The 20988-nt window shown below is 39.1% G+C and overlaps 1 protein-coding gene and 2 non-coding genes across 9 annotated transcripts in view; all 3 read right to left on the bottom strand.

Annotated features, from left to right (window-relative positions):
- NOP58 (NOP58 ribonucleoprotein) overlaps window positions 1–19289 on the bottom strand; it is a 29629-nt gene extending 10340 nt beyond the window's left edge. The window contains exons 1-9 of one of the 7 annotated variants that reach the window (XM_070580760.1): window positions 18523–18802; window positions 12330–12406; window positions 9165–9217; window positions 8854–8972; window positions 5691–5783; window positions 5375–5496; window positions 3222–3358; window positions 1216–1280; window positions 163–297 (exon numbers count right to left, since the gene is read on the bottom strand). In XM_070580760.1, coding sequence (XP_070436861.1) covers window positions 163–297; window positions 1216–1280; window positions 3222–3358; window positions 5375–5482 — 445 coding nt within the window. In that variant the 5' untranslated portion in view covers window positions 5483–5496; window positions 5691–5783; window positions 8854–8972; ... (1 more) ...; window positions 12330–12406; window positions 18523–18802. Of the gene's footprint in view, window positions 1–162; window positions 298–1215; window positions 1281–3221; window positions 3359–5374; window positions 5497–5690; window positions 9033–9164; window positions 9218–12329; window positions 12407–18522 lie in introns of all 7 variants that reach the window. The other 6 variants (XM_070580761.1, XM_070580762.1, XM_070580759.1 and 3 more) reach the window with 6 other exon arrangements.
- On the bottom strand, window positions 8992–9076 carry LOC139076897 (small nucleolar RNA SNORD70). The gene has a single exon (XR_011528930.1). It is a non-coding gene; the product is annotated as a small nucleolar RNA SNORD70 (small nucleolar RNA).
- On the bottom strand, window positions 9765–9853 carry LOC139076896 (small nucleolar RNA SNORD70). Its single transcript, XR_011528929.1, has one exon. It is a non-coding gene; the product is annotated as a small nucleolar RNA SNORD70 (small nucleolar RNA).
- Window positions 19290–20988: the final 1699 nt, after the last annotated feature.

The following is a 20988-nucleotide window of genomic DNA, read 5'->3' as shown; positions in this document are numbered from 1 at the left end:
AGGCCATAATATCAGAGCTAATTTTGTTTCTGATATCTAACAGACATTAATATTGCTACACTCTCAAAACATACATAAGTTTCAAAACACTCCGGGAAGTGTGAGAAAAAAGTCACTCTAATGTTTTAGGATGCAAATGCCTTAAAGGATATAGCCACTCACCAACTTTCTGTAAACACTTGCAGTATGTCAAATTATCTGAAATAATTTTTCCTAATTCAGGGAAGTGCCAGCCATACCATTCTCTACACCGCATAATGTAGTTGTTTAGTTCTTTATCCAAGTCATCTAATAAGGCTGCAATAGATTAAAATGAAAAAGAAAACAGGAACTTAAAAGGGTTAATTGTGCCAAAATCAAAATTTACCATTTTAACCATTTTCAAGTGTACTGAGTGGCATCAAGTACATTCACAATGTTGTGCAACCATCACCACTATCCATCTGCAGACCTCTTTCAACATCCCATATAGAGACTCTGTACCCATTAAATAACCCCCCATCCCCACCTCCCCCAGCCCCGGTAACCTCTTCTACTTTCTGTCTCTAGATTTGCCTTCTCTACGTACCTCATAAGTGGAATCACACACTATTTGTCTTTTTGTGTGTGGCTTATTTCACTTAGCATAATGTTTAAAAAATTCATCCATGTTGTAGCATGTATTAGAACTTAATTCCTTTTTAAGGACGAGTTACATTCCACCATATGTACATACCACATTTTGTTTATCCATTCGTTACTGGGTATTTGGGTTGTTTCCACCCTTTGGCTATTGTGAATAATGCTACTATGAACACAGATACGTAAGTATCTGTTTGAGTATTGCTTTCAATTCTTTTGAGTCTTTATCTAGAAATGCAATTGTTGTTTAAAGAGAAGTTTAAAACTGAAAATTGTTTATAGTCTTTGCTGTTTCCAAAAACCACTTAATGGGAGAATGACCTATTATAAAGGTAGGTGTAAAAAAAGGCAAAACACAACACAATACGGATCCTATTTATGGTCTTATTTTTCACGGAAAAAGTCAAATGAACTGGTTTATATTAATAGTATAAGGCACATTATCCCCAACAAGTCAAGTTATGGGTACTTTTTCCTTTTTCTATTCTGCATTTTCCAACTTATTTACTTTTTACTTATTAAAAGTTCTAACTGATCTTTCTCTTCCTAACAGATAGCAGGAAAAAGCATGACCCTCATGTGTAATATACTTACAAATTGCCTGAACAATCATTGTGTCCACTTTATCAGCACTAAATTTCAATCTGTATCGGGACAAGCTAGAGGGAAAGGAGAAAAATTAACAATTACTAAGACAGCAACTAGGAAAAGCATTTAATTAACATCTTAAAACTTTTTTTGGGGCTGGCCCAGTTGCCGAGTGGTTAAGATTGCACACTCCTCTTCAGCGGCCCAGGGTTTCACAGGGTCAGATCGTGGGCGTGGACATGGCACCACTCATCAAGCCATGCTGTGGTAGCGCCCCACATGGAAAAGTAGAGGAAGATCAGCAACAGATGTTAGCTCAGGGCCAATCTTCCTCACCAAAAAAAAAAAAAAAAAAAAAACCAAACTTTTTTTTACCCAAATCCTTCTCCTTGGAGCTACACTGTTTTCTTTTTATTTTTCTACATAGGAAAATCAGTTGAACAATACAATATGCAAGACCAGAAAATACACATTTAAAAAGAAAATAATTTATCTGTCCTGCTATAAAATTTCTGTAATATGAATTAATATATGAACAAGAAATGGGATCATACAGTATAGCGTAATTCATACTGGTCCATAAGACTTCTGCAGCATATTAATGCCTTACACTAGCAGGTAAGAAAAGGTGCAGTAATGTAACCCCTGAAAATAGCAAGCCGTGGAGGAACAATATTGTATATTAACAGTTTCTTTATTTTGGCACTATAGCCACATATCGCTTAATAACAGGGATACATTCTAAGAAACACGTCGTTAGGCAATTTCATTGTTTGTGCAAAGATCAGAGAGTCTACTGACACAAACCTAGATGGGATAGCCTCCTATGCACCTAGGCTGTATGGTATTAATCTTATGGAACCACTGTCGCATATGAGGTCCATCATTGCCTGAAACATCATGTGACCCACGAGTGTATTAACATTGTGGGCCTGATAATTCTTTGTTGTAGGGTGGTATTTCGTGCATTGCAGGATATTTAGCAATATCCCTGGCCTCTACCCATTATATGTTAGTAGCAGACCCCACTTCCAGTTGCGACAACCAAAAATGTCTCTAGACTTCCAAACGTCCTCTAAGGAATATCTGATTGCGCTCGACTGAGAACCACAACTGTGCTCAACATCAATTAACCACGTTTGCATCTTGACTCAGTTTAGCCATTTGTTGTCTCTTAGAAATGATTCCAAAGTTCTTCCTGACTTTTGTGCATTTTGATCATCTCTATAACTCAGTAGCTTTAACTCTTTCATCAATCTACGCTCAGTTTTTTTGTTGTTCAAAAGTACAGACCTTTCTACTGTAGTATTTCTGTAACATAAATTTAACAAGTCTTTTTAACTATGTTAATATTTTGGGGGGTTATTGTGTTTGACAGTTCTCTGGTTACAGGGTTGCATAAGTTTTGAGTAATCTGCCCTTAATCTGTTTTTTCTTCATAAACCTTGTTACTTCAGTGTAATTTCACAGAATGCCAAACTTTTCAGGAATATGGTATAGCAGAAATGTCTGTTCTAATGGACCACTGGTTAAACACGATAGGTTAATGTGCTTCTCTTTGCCTTATTATTATAAAAACTCAATAAAATTCAGAGTAAAGCAAGCAACACAGGCACACACAGACACAGCAGAAGGGTAGACTATATCATATGAGAAAATTTTGGGAGAGGGCAAGTAAATGGAGGAGTAGCAAATGATTTAGCAGAGATAAAAGAAAAAAGAACCCCAAGAATTGTGGGACCCAAGACTAGAGGGGTGGACAATGTCTATGATGACGGTTAGAGTCCAGACAGCGGAGCCAGACTGCCTGGGTTCAAATCCTGGCTTCATCTTTACCAGCTGTACTGACTTTGGGCATCCGTTTCTTCACCTGAAAAATGCGGAGACTACTACCACCTCCCTCATAAGGTTGCTGTGAGGGTTAAATTAGTATTTGTAACATGCTTTCAACAGCACTGTACAATTGTTTATTAAATAAAAATAAGCCGACTTTATTCTCCAGTAAATCTCACCTGTGTGCCAATCCAAGACACATAGCTGCCATTTCGCGTGGTTCTACCCCAGGGATTAATCCATCCATCTGTGAACGGATTCCTCTCATAAGTTCATTAACGACAGGACTATGGATACAACTGAGATTTAGCTTTTCCTACAAGAACAAGAGCATTGGTATTAAATAAAGAAATAAAAGTTTTCCTGAAATCATTTAAATGTTAAAATAGCACTGATTTAAATATATACATCTCTTAGTTTCATAAAAAGCAGTTTCTAGCGTGTTTGTGGGAAAAACACTCGAATACTTGTGGAAGTCAAAATTGATAGAAGCTTCCTGGAAGGGTGCTTGGCTCCATGCATCAAAAGCCATAAAAAGATGAATACAACTTAACCTAGCAGCTTTGTTCTTTTTATTGGTTTGAGGGATCATTTACACCCATACGTTATTTAGCTTCTTTTTAAGATTATAAAATTAACACATAGACAGATTTTAATCAATAGTACTATAGACAAGGGAACCGAATGAGAAGCACAAGTTGTGAGCTTTGGACCGTTTTCCCTAAAGATAAGTAACTTTTAGCATCCCTTATGTACTTCCAAATATATACACATGTGTACACACATACACAAATCTTGATAAATACAGCTTAAAATTTACACATCCCACACAACACGATAAATTGTTCTGCACACCTTCACACAAATATACACAGTTCTAAGTTCACCAAATGCAAATAATGTCAAGCGTGCAAACTGTATATATTGTATCATATGTTTAAAAAACAAATATTTAGTATGTATACAAGTGATATACAGTGGAAGGTTTTGTGTGTGTGTGTGTGAGGAAGATTGGCCCTGTGCTAACATTTTTGTCAGTCTTCCTCTATCTTATATGTGGGCTGCTGCCTCAGCATGGTTCGATGAGCAGCGTGTAGTTCTGCACCTGGGATCTGAAACCACAAACCCCAGCCCTCTGAAGCAGAGTGCACGAACTTAACCGTTATGCCACTGGGCTGGATCCCAGCGTAAGTTTTTCAACTAGACAAATTGAAAGGAAAAAATTAAAGATATCCCATAATCCCACCATTCAGCAATTTGTTCTTCTGCATGCCTTTCTGTGTATATGTTTACTATGCTAAAACTTAATGTTTTTAAAAGGAAAGTATAAACTAAGACTTGTGGGGACTTCAAAGGATGAAGATAGAGATTGACATCATGACAGAAAACTTCATTAACTGACAGTAATTAGAAATAATCTATTTAGGGGCCGGCCCTGTGGTCGAGTGGTTAAGATTGCACACTCCGCTTCAGCGGCCCAGGGTTTCACAGGTTCAAATCCTGGGCGCGGACACGGCACCGCTCATCAAGGTATGCTGAGGCAGGGTCCCACATGCCACAACTAGAAGGACCCACAACTCAAAATACATAACCATGTACCGGGGGCCTTTGGGGAGAAAAAGGAAAAGTAAAATCTTTAAAAAATAATAATAATGATAATTAAAAAAAAGAAATAATCTATTTAAGTGAAATTCTTAAATTCACAATCCTAGCTTTAAAAACCCTCAAAATCTCTTCAGCACTTTCCTACCTACCAAGACCTACAACATAATGAAACCTTTACTTCAAGAATCAGAGGTATGTTCATGAACATAATTAACCTGGCACTATAATATCTACTGTAACTACTAAAGATCAAACTATCACACTGGCTCTCCAACTGCTCTGCTTTTCACGTCTGGGAGCTTACTTCTCCAGGCTTTCTTTCCACTTTCATGTTATATTTAATCTCTAGCAACTCTACCCCCTACTAAAGTTTTCTAATAAACATATACACTAAAAAAGAAATATCATGACCCTAATCATGAAAAAAAGAGTGGGTAAACAAAAACATGGTGGGTATACATACAGTGTTAACAGATTATCTCTGGGTAGCAGGGTGAAAGCTAATTTTTATAATTTTGAGGTGTATTTGTATTTTCTATAATGAATAGGCACTGCTCATACATGCTTAGTGCTGATAATCATATTGGAAATCAATTATGAGGTAGCCTAGGGAAAAAAGATCAAGTATGAGACCTTATGACAAAGAACTCACTACAAAGGCTACACTCTGTCGTCACTGTGTGTAATGAGCTCCGCTTAGCAGGCATGAGAGAAAACCATACTTTACCTTTATGACCCCTCCTAGTTTAGCATCAGCTACAGCCAGGGGTTCATGGGCTTCTTTTACTATTTTCTTCAGAACCTTCTTCAGCTGCTTATTGATTTTGCCCTCCATCAGAGCTGTGAACGCTTTTCAGGAAAAAGAAAAAGAGAAGAGACAACTCTCAAATTTTTAACTCTAAGAGATGAAGATTTTATTTAAACTTTAAAAATAAAGCAAAATAAACACTTCCTCTCAAAGTGCTGCACTTAACATTACTTCTGAAATGAAATTATAAAGATAAAAATGTTTTGCAAGTTCACATTTCATCATCTCATCTGACCTTCCCACCCTCAGTTCTGCTCCAGAATCAGGAATTAAACTGGAGCCAGCATTCCTTTCCCCACGTCACATGAATCTTCTCTGGAACTCAGAGCTAGAATCATAAAATGTTAGAAACAATCCATTTTGGAACGACAAATAGATCCACTCTCCTATGTTATTACTGACTGGCCTGATGCTCTGGATTGTGAAATACCCCAGAATCCGTCAAGACTCTGGTAAAAACGAGTGTATTCATTTTGAAGATTCTTCTGCAGCATAAGCACGTCTGAGTGGAGGCCTTATCTTTCTTTGCTAATCCCTGATCTAGATGTGCTGTCAGGCCTCTGCTTGTAAACTGCAGTGATGGAGAAGTTACTTGTGAAGGCAGCCCACCTGATTTTGGGACTGCTTTCATTTCTGGCGAGTTCTCTATCTGCCGCTTTATAACTCTCACCCTTCCTTAGACCTCCACTTAGATATTCGGGGCCCCTATGGCCTCACACCTCTTCTGATACTTGTCTGGGTTTTGGCTGAGTTTAAAGTATGTTTGGCAGGAAAGAAGTCTGCACAATTTCTAAGGCCAGGTAGTCTGTGCTTAATCAGCCAAGGATCTGTTCTTCCCTCCTGACCAACGTCTCCACCCATCTGGATCACGAGTCCACTTCAGCTGTCATCTGGGAAGAGGAAAGGTAAGGACAAAACCTATTTGGTGACTACACAGCTCTTACAGAGGTGTCTACACTCCAAGAAGCTAAGATTCAAGCTACTTTTGTTGGGTTTTAACCTTTTACATATTGTACAACACTGACTCCTTATAATCTACTTTTCTCATAAGAGTTGTATTTTTTGCTTACAAGTTTTTAATCTTTTATAATTAAAAAATTTTATTCAACTTCCTGCTTCTAGTTTTCAACCTTCCATATCTACTTTTATACTTTAACCTAGTGTTCTCCTTTATTTAAAATTTCTTGAAAGTAAAAATTTCTACTCTAGACCTATTCTAACATTTATAAGCACTTATCTTCCCTTTGTCAAAAGCTTGCTGATTACTCTTCCTAATGTGCATTTTCCGAGACTGCGTAGAGACACAGTGGCCGGGAGAGAGAAAGCTGAGTCTTCCCTCTACTGCTCTTTCCTACCGGCCACGCCCAACATCCCCTAGCAGTCTTCCCACTTCATCCAAACACAGGCTGGCCCCAAATTTTACTGTGGCTATTTACAAGTCTCGCAACTTGAAAATCTGACCAAGAATAAAAATAAACCTATCCATGCAAATGGGATATTTAAACTTCTGGGATGACTATAAATCCTTGACATCGCACCCCATCAGACTCTTTCTTAGGCTACAGGGTTTTAAATGCATACTCTGACATCTACAACCATTTAGTTTTGATTTTGTCACGTCAAAACTGCCTTATAACAGGGAGTAGGAAGTTAATTCTCAGGAAGGACTCTGCTCTCTCAATAAGGTGATGTTCAACTTCCGGTAAAAATAGATGGGAAAAGGCACTGTAGAGGTTTCTATGAGCAGATTCCAGACAGAGCTCACTACTTTCATTCATTTACCCCCAAATATTTATGCACCAGAATCTAGGGATTTGACAGTGAAACAACACTGTCTCGGCCCCCAGGGAACTTATATTGAGGGAGGTGTGTGTGTCAGGGGTTGACTTTAAATTTTCACCTGTCTGGCATTTTCCCCACTTATCTTAGATTATTTTAAAGAACACCAAAAGCTGACTAGGGAAATGAGATGCCTCTCAAGCTTCAGTTCATCATCTGTAAAATAATGATAATATTATCTACCTTATAGGATTGTTTCAAGGATTAAATAATTTTGAAGTGATGAGTGCAAAATCTGACAATCTCATGTAACGAATTATTAGCTATCAAGAGTAAAAACCTGTTTTATGTTTGGGTAGAGGTTGGATCTGCCTATTTAATAGTTTAATGAGGACTGGTCAGAAACACCCCCACAAGATTAGAGGTTATATGCAAAAAGGAATTCAAGAGGCCACTCGGGATTGGGGATGCAGCACTTTACAAGTGCGGGAGGAGCTGTTCAAATCAGTCTGCGTGAGTGACGCCCCCCGGCAAGGTGGAGAATAGCTAACACAATCTTGCTTGGGATTTTGCCAAAATTCTACCCACATTTAATTTTAAAGCTGTGATGAACAGAATTATCTTAAAAAAAATCTCCAGGCAAAAACTACCATAGTTGCTTTATTGCTCTATTAGGTTCTAATTACTGATGTATTGATGAAGCAGCCTTAAAACTATCTTTAAAATTAAAAATCTAGCCCCACTGTTGGGTCTTCCCTCTGTTTACCCTTCTGCCAAGGTTGAAGTGGCTCAATAATATTCCAGCATATTTATTTATTCATGAGGAAGACTGTTGCTGAGCTTATATCGGTGCCAATCTTCCTCTTCTTTCTATGTGGGATGCCACCACAGCATGGGTTGATGAGCAGTGTGTAGGTCCACGCCTGGGATCGAATCTGCAAACCCCAGCCCACTCAAAGTGGAGCATGTGAACTTAACCACTACGCCCCTGGGCCGACCCCTATTCCAGCATATTTAGTTAGATTCCTAATTTTCACAAGACAACTATACCCTTCTCCTGTGGCTGATGAACAAAATTATTTGGGTCTGTCAAATCCTTGCCTAATTTTAAGCCATATTCGTCCTCATGGTCCTTCATTTTCAAATTATTTAAGCCGAGTAGTTGGCTGATTTGAAATACAGAATTTAAGCAATTGAAAAATTCATGATTAGAGTTTTACATCTGGTTTTCTTGTTTTCCCTAACATTAAAAAAACCTTATAAGACCAAGTGCCTACAGAAGCCAAGCCTAGTTAATAAACCCTATTACTATGTCTGTTGTCCCATCACAAGGACTAGTGGAAGGATATATGAGCCATTCATTCTTCTCAAGTGCTAAACATCATGCCCCCTTTAGATAAACAAGTCTTACGCCTCTCTATAGGTTTCTTATTAGAACACACACACACCAAAAAACCTCTACGAGTTCTCCTAAAACTTTTCATTAACATTGTGCTTTTTCAAACTAAAAACGTACCCCGGAGAGCTGCTTTCTTATTCTTTCAACTGTGAATCCTGGCTATTCTCAACTTTACTCTTGGATTAAAATGATTAGAGCGCTGTGTACTTGACCACATTACCTTGGTCCCTTGTAGAACAGCTTTTACTGAATTGTGCTTCAGCATTATGCTGTTGGTTTCCACAGGGAGATCAACTTAACCACTTCTCACCTCTCATCACATGGGGGGAAAAATCAGCCCTATGGTGAAAAAAGCTAACTCAATGTTGTCTCAGTGGTAGTGACGAATGACTTAGATCACTTAAAATCAGTTCCAAAAAGAATGCATCATTGACAACATTGAATAAGGTTAACTCAGGAAACTGAAGCAATCTTTTAATAAGGACAACAAATTGCCAAAATTAAAAACAAAAGGCTAGTCTTTGACTTTACCTGCTAATGCTTCTGCTGTATCCTGAAATTTCTCAAAATGTTTTAGCTTTACTCTAGAGGGAAAAAACAAAACAAAACAAAAAACATGTTATGGGGGCACAGTGATTCTGAAAAGCCACATATTTAGGAAAGAGGTGCTGGACTGTTTCCAAATCATACTCCAATAAAAGAAACTCTCCTGTCATTGGGTACCAGGGTGCAAAGTTAGACATTCTTCATAAAGTGACCAGTTTCTCCAAATGCTAGGCTAGTAATGCCTGGACTATTACACAGGTTACAGGCTTTGAAGGAAACAGAACAGCAAAGAGGTCTGCTACCACATGTAAACCACAAGGAAGACGCTGAAGCTTCCATATAAGCTCTGCTGCTTAAAAGTGGACACAGATGCCTTTTACTATACAGCATAGAAGAGGCCTAAGAAAAGGTATAAGGGTCCCTCTTCAGTCAGGAATCTCATGACATTGATTTGTCCATCCAGTACAAATGCCATAAAAACAGCTTATTGTCAGACCTGATTCCCGTCACCCTTCCTTTACTCCCCCACCCCAACACTACGTGCAGGGTTACATCATTCTGTCTCAAACAGATAGATACAGTTAATTCATCGTTGTCTCAGTGGTAGTGACGAATATTTGAGTTAGATCACTTAGATTCAGTTCCAACAAGAATACATCATTGACAACAATGAATCAGGTTAACTCAGCCAACTGAAGCACAAAGCCTCTTAAAAGGGAGAACTAATTTTCTGTCGTGTCTAAAATAGTGTTATCTTAAGCAAGGTTTTCTTACCTGATCAGAGAACACCCTGGGGGGTCCCTTAAATATGCAATTAATACAAAGATTTAAGGAAAAAAGAGTAATTTCATCTTATTGCATCTTACCTCACCCCCATTTCCATTCGTCTGAAGTGGCATTTGTTCGTACCTTTCTATACTTACATAAATACACGTATAGATCTATAAAAACACTGCAAAATGGGACCACATTATACAAATTACCTGAAGCACGGTTTTCTCGGTATATCATGGACCCCTCTCCAGGTCAACAAGAGATCTATAGGTATATTACAACTTATTCAACAATTCCACTACTGATGGACATTTAAGTTGTTTCAAATTTTGGGTCTGTGCCACTACAAATGCTGAAACTCTGTATTTTCTCTAACTGTTTAGTATCTATGACATTTTTTTGGGTTCAACACTCTTTAGAAGCTTGGAAGTAGTTTCCTTCTATTCTTATGAGTTTTTTTTAGCACTAGCAGATGAAATATCAAATGCCCTTTGGCATCCAAGGACACCATTCAAATCCACATGTATTAAGAAATAAATCAGGAGCCAGCCCTGATGTCCCAGTAGTTAAAGCTCAGCATGCTCCACTTTGGCAGCATGGGTTTGGTTCTCAGGCATGGAACTATACCACTTGTCTGTCAGCAGCCATGCTGTGGTGGCTGCTCACATAGAAGAACCAGAAGGACTTACAACCAGAAAATATAACTATGTACTGGGGCTTTGGGGAGGGGGAAAAAAGAGAGAGAGAGAGGGGAAAATTGGCAATAGGTGATAGCTCAGAGGGAATCTTTCCCAGCAAAAAAAAAAAAAGAAAAGAAGACGAAAAAGAAGAAGAAGAGATAAGTCAGGTCCTTTCCTAGGACCACACTCATCAAATGGGCTATTTCACAAGGTGATTCACAGAAGGTAAAAACAGCCATTTTGACTCGACCTTAAGGAAAAGCCAACTCTCTCTCCTACCAGGTATTCCTTAAGCAAGACATCAAAGGTATACTTCAGGGGCTGCCCCGTGGCCGAGTGGTTAAGTTTGCGCGCTCTGCTTTGGTGGTCCAGGGTTTCGCCAATTCAAATCCTGGGTGCGGACATGGCACTACTCATCAGGCCGTGCTGGGGTGGCAACCCACATGCCACAATCAGAATGACCCACAACTAAAAAAAATACATACACAACTATGTACCGGGGGGCTTCGGGAGAAGAAGGAAAAATAAAATCTTAAAAAAAAAAAAGGTATACGTTAGGGGCCGGCCGCGTGGCTGAGTGGTTAAGTTCATGCGTTCTGCTTCGGCAGCCCAGGGTTTCGCTGGTTCGGATCCTGGGCGTGGACATGACACCACTTGTCAGGCCACGTTGAGGCAGCGTCCCACACACCACAACTAAGATATACCACTATGTACTGGGGGGATTTGGGGAGAAAAAGCAGGGGAAAAAAAAGATATTAAAAAAAAAAAAAGGGGGGGGCTGGCCCCATGGCCGAGTGGTTAAGTTCGCTCGCTCTGCTGCAGGCAGCCCAGTGTTTCGTTGGTTCGAATCCTGGGCGCGGACATGGCACTGCTCATCAAACCATGCTGAGGCAGCGTCCCGCATGCCACAACTAGAAGGACCCACAATGAAGAATATACAACTATGTACTGGGGGGCTTTGGGGAGAAAAAGGAAAAAATAAAATCTTTAAAAAAAAAAAAAGCATGCTTTATTTTCTCGTTCAGAGATCGTGATGAACTCAAGTATACCTTTCCAGGATTTACTATCTAGTTATTTTATTATTCCAGATGGAGCTAGGACATAGAAGTCATAAAGAATAAATAAACTATGAATTAAGTTCAAAAACATTTGAATACCACAGGGGCCAGCCTGCTGGCACAGTGGTTAAGTTCGCATGTACCGCTTCAGTGGCCCGGGGTTCACCTGTTCGGATGCAGGTGTGGACCTAGGCACCACCTGTCAACCCATGCTGTGGCGGGCATCCCACATATAAAGCAGAGTAAGATAAGCATGGATGTTAGCTCAGGGCTAATCTTCCTCAAAAAACAAAAAATATTTCAATACCACAAACTCACAGAAACTAAAAGTTAAATCAATCAGCAACGCATTCTTTTGATAATTATTACTTTTAACAGAAATTTACTTCAAGTATCTTACAAAATAGTAATTTTGGGGTACTATCTCAACTAGTCTGCAACTAATACAAATTAGTTGAGATGGCCTATGCTCCAAATAAAGAATGTAATAATTAGGCCATTACCAATATTATTCCTGATATAGATTTCAAAACAAAAAGTTATGAATATAACATTATATGAGTCAGGAGGGGAAAAAACGTAAAAACAAAAACACCCTGAATGTTAACTGCTAAATTCTTAGTTTCAAGATGACTTACATTTTATTTGCTTTCTCCGGAGTTTCAAATTCTTTCCACAAACTATCAACCTCTTGAAGTTTCTTCTCATTCAAAACCTGTAATAAACATTTAAATAATTTTCTTTAAATTGCACCACTTAGGCATACATAATTATGCTTTTCAAGTACAACTGTACAAGCAAAATGAGGGTGGTGGAAGCTATTTTCTTCTCTGAAATAAACCAGTTTTCTTACTCAGCATAATTTTTGGGTCAAATTAATCGCTCAAGTAGCCCATTTAATAAGCAGATGGAATTCAGGTCTCGCTGGGGCCTTTGTTGAGAACCGTTTACTTTGAAGGAGTCCCTACCTCACAGAGCAGGTCATCGCGCTTCTCAAAGCAAAACATCAAGGCTCTACTTACGTCCTTTGTATAGAATAAATTTTGTTATTTCCTGCTATGATCATCCTAACCTAAGAGCATTACGGATTTCTCTAAAACTAAGATACCATCAATTGCAAGGCACATCCTGATGTAAGAAATTTTAAAATTCAAAGGGAAAAAAGGTGCACTTTTAATCTAGGAAGCACAATCATTAACATTTAGTTTATTCTTCAAGACTTTTTCACTGTCTATGCGACATTTTATTTAGGCAGACTTTTAGGAATCATTTAACATACCATGGATATAATCCTGGGTTTTAACAACCTAGAACTGTATTGTATGAACATACCACCATTTATGCCCTCATTGATAAATATTTATGTTATTTCTAAATTTTTCTTATTATCCTTCAGAAAACATTTTTGGAGCTTTACAAGTTATATTTCTATTGGACAAACTACTGGAAGCGGAGTTAACAGATCATATGGAAATGCATTATTTTACGTTTACAGATGTTACCAAAATGCCTTTAAGAGATTTTATGAGTTTCACTGAAATCAAGAGTGAATAAAAGTTCTTATTTCCTGGGGCTGGCCCAGTGGTGCAGTGGTTAAGTGTGCACGTTCTGCTTCGGTGGCCCAGGGTTCGCCAGTTCGGATCCTGGGTGCGGACACGTCACCGCTTGGCAAGCTGTGCTGTGGTAGGCGTCCCACGTATAAAGTAGAGGAAGATGGGAACGGGTGTTAGCTCAGGGCCAGTCTTCCTCAGCAAAAAGAGGAGGATTGGCAGCCGGTGTTAGCTCAGGGCTAATCCTCAAAAAAAAAAAAGTTCTTATGTCCCTACACCCTCACCAATATTCTGTGATGTCAACTACTCTACTCTAAGATAGAGTGGGATCAATCCTAAAATGCATTTTGCCCCATATTTAACAACCTTGAAACTGAGATGTCTTACAATTGATGGCAGTTCAATTAGCAGTGTAAAATGAGGATGTACTAAATTAGGTGAAATATAGTATGTTTAGATATTATGCATGTATATTTATGGAAAAAAATAAGCTGATACATTAAAAATTATACTTTACTGATAACATGTCATCAAATCTATAATGTCACAGAATATTTACACAGTCACTTATTACCCAGTTATAGTCTAGTATATATTTTTGTGATAAAATATGAAGAAATATGCTATTGCAAGTTGCACAGTACCTTTAATTTCTTTCAGATGAGTACGGCAAGATGATTTTAAGAATGATTTGTTGTGTTGTTTAAATTTAATCCCATACACAGGTGAATTAGATGTATTTACAGGACTTGAAAAGTTGGTCAAAGTAAATCAAACTGGAAAAACTTAGCCATCAGAGTAATGGAGCACTAAATGGCTGTAAAGCATAGTGTTTGTACTGAAAAATTACAAGCTACTAACAGTTCTGTTTTGCATACCATGAAAATTTTAGAATTGAGACATTCCACCAAATCTCATGAATGCACTAAAACATTAATTCAAAGTTACTGTTTGTTAAAGGAATTTCACAGAATAGTCTTGACTTTTGGAAATAGTTTGTTCAGAGAATGCAGCTCACCATACCTAAGTCGACTGAGTGTTCAGAAGATATGTACAAAACGGGATATGACTCACGAGTAAAATTCACATTTTTTCTAGTTGAAAAGCAAGCATTTTTGAAGATAACAATTGGGTAACAAAATTGTCATTAAGAGATATTATCAGTATTCTTAAAGTTAAAGTAACAAAGAAAATGTAATGAAATCATGTTGATTCATGACCACTCAGAGGTCACTAAAGACTGTTACGGCAAACAAAATCTTGGATAATACATGTTCCCAATCATCCTACAACATACTGAAGAGAATATTACTAATAAAGGCAATCTGAACAAAATAAAACTAGAGATAATTGCTATATTTTCTCTTACACATTTCCCCCAAATTTTCAATCATTCATTTTCAGATAGAGAAATCTGAAACATACATACACAAAATCCATTTTAAGTTTTATCATTTTGTATTAAGATGGAATAATTTCCACTTCCAAGAAGAAACAGTGTATAAGCTAGTTACCACTAAAACCTTCAGCACTGCTATTACATTATTTGCTTGTTTTAAAACTAGTCTTTTTTTTTCTTCTTCCTCCTTCTTCTTCTCTCCAAAGCCCCCAGTACATAGTCGTATATTCTAGTTGCAGGTCCTTCTGGTTGTGCTGTGTGGGACGCCACCTCAACATGGCCTGATGAGTGGTGCTAGGTCCGCACCCAGAATCTGAACCGGTGACACCCTAGGCTGCTGAAGCAGAGTGCACGAATTTAACCACTAGGCCACAGGCTGGCCCCTAAAACGAATCTTTGTATTTAACAGACATAAAGCTTATATTTTTATAATCTTCATACTTACAGATGAAATTAAATGTTTAGGATTTGCTTCAAACAATGTAGTGGAACAGGGGAAGAGGGGAGAGGACACAAAACAGCCCTGTCAAAGCTGAGTGATGGAGTACATGAAGTTCACTGTAATCTTCTACTTGTCTGCTTGAAATTTTTCACAATAAAAAATAAACACAAATGCACTCCACCATATGCCAGATCTACCTAGAGCACCCTCCTCGATTCCAGACAGGCATGAGTCTATAAATAGGACAGGGCACACTATACCAAAAGGTATCTTCTCCAATTTTCACTTTTTTATTGGTTATTTTGGGATTTTCTCTATTTTATTTAAACATTTGATGGTAACTTTTTAAGGTTTACTTCACAGACAAAAATGGGTAATACTCTTTTATGAAACTTGTTAGAGTCATATAGGATTACCTGAATAGTTTCAAATGCAAATTATTCAAAAAGGAAGAAACGGATACACGCAACATGGAGCAGCTTCAAAAAGCATGCTAATCGAAAAAAGCCAGATTAAAAAAACTATAACATTACTTCATTTACATAAAACTTCTAGAAAAGACAAAATTATGCAGAAAGTGGCTGCCTAGAGCTGGGACTGACTTGCAAATGGGCACAAGCTAACTCTGGGATGAAGTATTCTAAAACTGGATCGCAGAGGTGCTTGTAAAACTATAAATTTCACCATAAAACATATCGAACTGCACATTTACAACACGTGAGTTAGACAGTATGTAAGTTATTCCTAATAAAGCTGGAAAAAATATATTGCTCAGTAGTCATGTTATCTACAAACCTTGGTATACACATAAAAAATCTCTTCCTCAAGGCTTTGAGAAAACAAAAGAGCACACAGTACTACGCTACACAGCTGCACCGTACAATGTGACTGCCAAAATTTAAATGAACTAAAATTAAAAATTCATTTCCACAGCTTTACTAGACACATTTCAAGTGTTAAACAGCTATCTGGCTAGTGGCTACCACATTGGGCAGCACAGCTACAAAAGATCTGAGGATGAGAAAGACTAAAGGATGTCCTTAGTCTTATTCAGTATGCCATGTGACATAAGGGACACAGGTTGAGTTTTTGCAACATTCTAGAAATAACAGTAATAGTTCTTTTACGTATTGTCTTTGCGTTCATATATAACCTTGTGAACAAGCAATAATTTTCCAAAGGTATTTAATTCCTTTTGAATCACTCTATATATGGATATGCATGTATCAGGTCATGATATAAAATGTACTCACTGTTAACTGAAGTCAAAAAACTGAAAAAACTTCTTAAAGCATTATCATTAAAGTACAAATTTTATGCAACCAATATAATTTTATACTACAACATTTTGAAAGATTATGGGAGGGGGCTAATAACCTTGTACTGTATATCTACTTATTTTTTATTTTTTATTTATTTTTAATTTTTTTAATTTTATTTTTTTTTATTAATGTTATGATAGATTACAACCTTGTGAGATTTCAGTTGTACATTTTTGTTAGTCATGTTGTGGGTGTATATCCACTTTTTAATACGCATTTCACATACCATAATATTCACCCTTTTAAAGTGTACAACTTACTTTTTAGTATATTTTCACAAAATTGTGTAACCATCACTAATTCCAGAACATTTTGTATGTCTATTTTATTCACAAAGAATCAATAACTAATATTAATCTCAAATACTTATAAATGAATCACTATTTCAATGCATTCACGCCTTTAGTTATTTCTCTAATATTAGATCACATACACCACAATTTCAGAGCAACTTGCAGATAAATAACATTAAAAGCTACAACAGAATACGCAAGACTTATTTTTATGGAGAATATTCTTCCTTAATAGAAATCAATAATTCATCAAGAGACACAGAGTTGAATATTTTACGACCCAGGTCTATAAACCATACAATTGCTAAGCCAATTCCTTCCCACCATCAGAGGCAACCCGTGGATTGTGCAGTCGCCCCACTCCCTCAGCATCCAGTTCAGGACAGCATACACAATATCAATTGTGTTGTATTGTGAATATATCTGTGAGTTGATCTGTGAATTTATCCAGAGACACTGATGCAAAATATGACAGACCATGTTGGCTAAGAGAATTTGGGGGCATGTGCAAAACTACTTAAGAAATTAGAAAAGACTGCAAAAAAGCTGGGGGAAAGTAACAGAGACACGTTCCTGGGCTCGAAAGCCCTTAAAATTGCTAATACTGCAGTCACAGACAACTTCAATGAGAGGAAAACAAGCAAAGTCAGCTTTTGGTTTTAGTTATTTTATTGCTTTTCTTAAAAATAACAAGTATTTAAAGTAACAAGTGCAAACAGAAGAATACTTTCAAATGTCAGAAGAAAAACTTGGAGAATAAAATGAAAAAAGCTCCACCAAATCAACATTTTGGTACATACCCTACCAGACTTTCTGCACTCATAACACATACATAGTTTTTTGATTCACAACTAGAATCATACCATACATACTTTAGCTAGCATTTTTTTGCCTTACCAGCACATACAGGAAAAACCTGCTGTTGGGCGCTGTATTGGTAGAGCTCAGAGGAGCGCCTGGCACGTGGACGGCACTCAATTTACCTCATTCTTCCTGACATCTCAACAGCATCTCCCTACACGAATGTCCCATTATTCAATCATTTCCGTGCTGACAAACTTGTAAGTGAACTTCAAACTTTCCCTGTTACAACCACCAAATCTCAACTTGATTATCACCAGCCCAGATTTCTCCCCAGGCCTCAAATTTGAAATGACAATCGCATTTCCACGTCTAAGACGCTCCAAGCTTCACACAGCCCCAAAGGATCTCTTTAGTAACCCCGCTCCTGCCACCGAACCCCAACAACCTTGTTTCTTCTCTCTTCTCTCCCATCACGCACCCACCTTCTTAAACCAAAAATCCATTCTTCAATCCATCGGCCAAACTCTTCAGTTCTACCTTCAAAACTTCTCCCGATATTTGTTTCCCTCCATTACCAACCTTAACCCAAGCAATTCCATCTTGTCTAGATTAATGCAAAATATCTTTTCTTCGTTTCTTCCCCCCTGGAATCTATTCTCTACATAGCAAAGCAACTTGATTAAAAGACATAATTACACCAGGTCATTCCTCTGCTTAAAACCTTTCACTCACTCCTCAAAACACTCAAAATAAAATGCGGACCTACCATACCCTGTACAATCCTAACGCGGCTCCTGTCCACCTCTCTAACCCCGCCAAACGCTCTCACACGGAACCAGCGGGGCCACGTGTTCACCGAGACACGCGCCTCCCGGGCCGAGAGCTCTCCCTTCCTCTCAGGGCAGGGGACAGGAAAGGCACCCAGGCGACCCTGAGCAGCGTCGTGCTCTCCTTGGGTCTTTCCCCCTCCTCGCCCGCCCAACACCCGCCTTCCCCTCCGACCGCTCAGCCTCCCACCTACCTTAAAGATGGCGTAGCCCACGGACGTTTCAAACAGCACCAGCATGCTGAGGCCGGGTCAGGGCGCTGCGCGGCCCGCCGCGAGCTCTAACACCAAGGAAACAAGGCCAAATGTGCGGCCCGCACAGGCCCACCAGGCCGCGGCCGGCCAGCCACGAACGCCTGCGCCTTCCTGCAAATAATGAGACCACGCTGCCCGAAGGTTCCACACCACACGGCAGGCAGAACGCGCGAACGCGCTTCTTCTCCAAGGCGTCTGGATATGACGTCACTTCCGACACATGACGGACCGCCGAGCGAGCAGTCGCTTCCGGTTGGTTCCCGCCGCTGCGGGGGGGGGGGGGGGGCGGGGCACGAAAATATCGCGGGGTTTCTTAGGGAACGAAACGAGGTTTTAGGTGGCTAGGCTGCACCGAGGTCTGACGGGAAAAACTTGGCTTTTTATTACTATTTTGTTGAAGTCCCACATATGATATATTTTACCTTGAGAGAAGTGCGGAGCTGTCTCGTCTGTTTGCCTCGGGCATCCGGAATGGAATTCGGGAAATGGCTGCCGCTAGACTTTGCTCCTTGGACAGCCCTGCCTTGCAGTGAAGTGCTGAGTGACACGATGGCTGTCACTGTACAGCGAGCGCTCCTGGCCCTTCTCTCCTCTCTGGCCAAACTGGTTTTTAGCACAGCTGTCTTTCAGATATGAGTAGGCCTCTCCCATGTTTACTGCCGTGACTCTAGGGCTTGCGTTTAGACTTTAGGTCCTTGTCTTGGTGTAATTTGCTTTTCTGGGAACTTTCAGTCTCAGTGACAGATTTATAACCTCAATTATTCCACAAGTCTGGCTTCCAATAGGAGTAAAATCTCCTTCCTTACTTCCCAAGCCCTATATGCAGATTACCTGTAAATATTAAGTTGCACCCCGCCGAAAGTTGTGGAACACTGAGTAATTTGATTTTCTCAAGCAGTTCTGCAACCTGGGATCAAGAGGAATGAAAACCCTGGACTGAATACCAGAAAAGATGGAAGTGGGGAAAAGTCGAAGGATGGGGGAATCCAGGGAACAGACAAGAGCATGGTAGATTATAGTCATAGGAGGCAGTGCGGTCAGGTTCGCAAGAGAAACCAAAATGGCCGGGGGTGGGGCGGGGGTGAATGAAGCGGAAGCGCTGTGTTTATAGTGTTATATTACTTAATATTTTTTTGTCTAGTCTCCTTAACGGAAGTGCCGTCTGCTAGAGAGTGCAATCTGTATCTTACACATAATTGTATCCTACTAATATTAGCAAAAGATGTCCTTTTGGACATTACCATTTGTATAATCAGCCCAGTGATGCGTTAGTCAGGGGTTCAGAGCTGACTCTGATTTTGGATTTGGCTCTCGTCCAAATACAGTAATTGTCTAAAATTCCCTGTTGCAAGAGAAAAGTAAGTGATTCAATTCTTTATTAAACAAAGTACTAGGTCAAGGGGAGATAGCACAAAGAAATATGAAGAGAAGAACATGGGAGAGTATACATAACCCAGAAGGGGGCTTATAATTTTAGTAGTGGTTTAACATGGTGAAGTGACAAAGATAAGAAATGTGGTTCTTCCGTTCTCTCCCCACCTCCTAGCGCCATCCCTGTCCCAGCTAGAATATAAGCTTCATGCAAGCTCCTTGCTGGATCCCCAGTTCTAGGCTAGTATCTGGTACATGCTAAGGATCCTACAAATATGAATGGTGAAGGAGTAAACGAATGACTGGAAGGATGAATGATGGGATTAAATTATTTCAAGATGCCAGTAGAGGCCCCAGGTACTTTTTGAGACCTACTAATATTAGCAAAGATAGCACTTTGCTCAGAGGCCTCTCATGTGCCTTGTAACAGGGAGGAGATGTTCTAGACCTTTCATGTAGTTTCAGATAGTGAACATGTTTCATGTAGTCAACAAATATTTGTGTCTACTTTCTGCAAGACATTCTTACAGGCGCTAAGGACTTAGCAGCGAACAAAACATGCAAAAAACCTCCGTACTTCATGGAGAAAGGGGAAACAGAAAATAAATACCTAGTATATTAGATAATACTGGATGTTACAGAGAAAAATAAAACCGGGTAGGGGAATAAGATGTTTCAGGAAGGTCAGGAAAGGCCTCATAGAGAGGGTGACATTTGAGTAAATGATTTTAGGCAGCCAGCCATGAAACTATCTAGAGGGAAAGGGTATTCAAAGACACCAAGCATGAGTGTGCCTGGTATGTTCTCAGAACAGTAGGACCAGTACTGGAGTGACTGTAAATGACCCCATTTAAAATTAATGAATTAACATTTTTATTGATGTAACAAATAATATAGCCAGCCCTGGCGGTCTGATGGTTAAGACCCAGCATTCTCACCGCAGTGGGTCAATTTCATTTACCTGTCAGGGAACCACACCAGCCATCTCTTGCATACTGCAGTGGCTGCGTGTTGCTGTGATGCTGCGAGCTCTGC

Source organism: Equus przewalskii, chromosome 17 (assembly GCF_037783145.1).
Source record: "Equus przewalskii isolate Varuska chromosome 17, EquPr2, whole genome shotgun sequence".
In the NCBI taxonomy this organism is placed as follows: Eukaryota; Metazoa; Chordata; class Mammalia; order Perissodactyla; family Equidae; genus Equus; species Equus przewalskii.
Note: the sequence above shows the minus strand (reverse complement) of the source record. Positions and strands in the feature narration are given on the sequence as shown.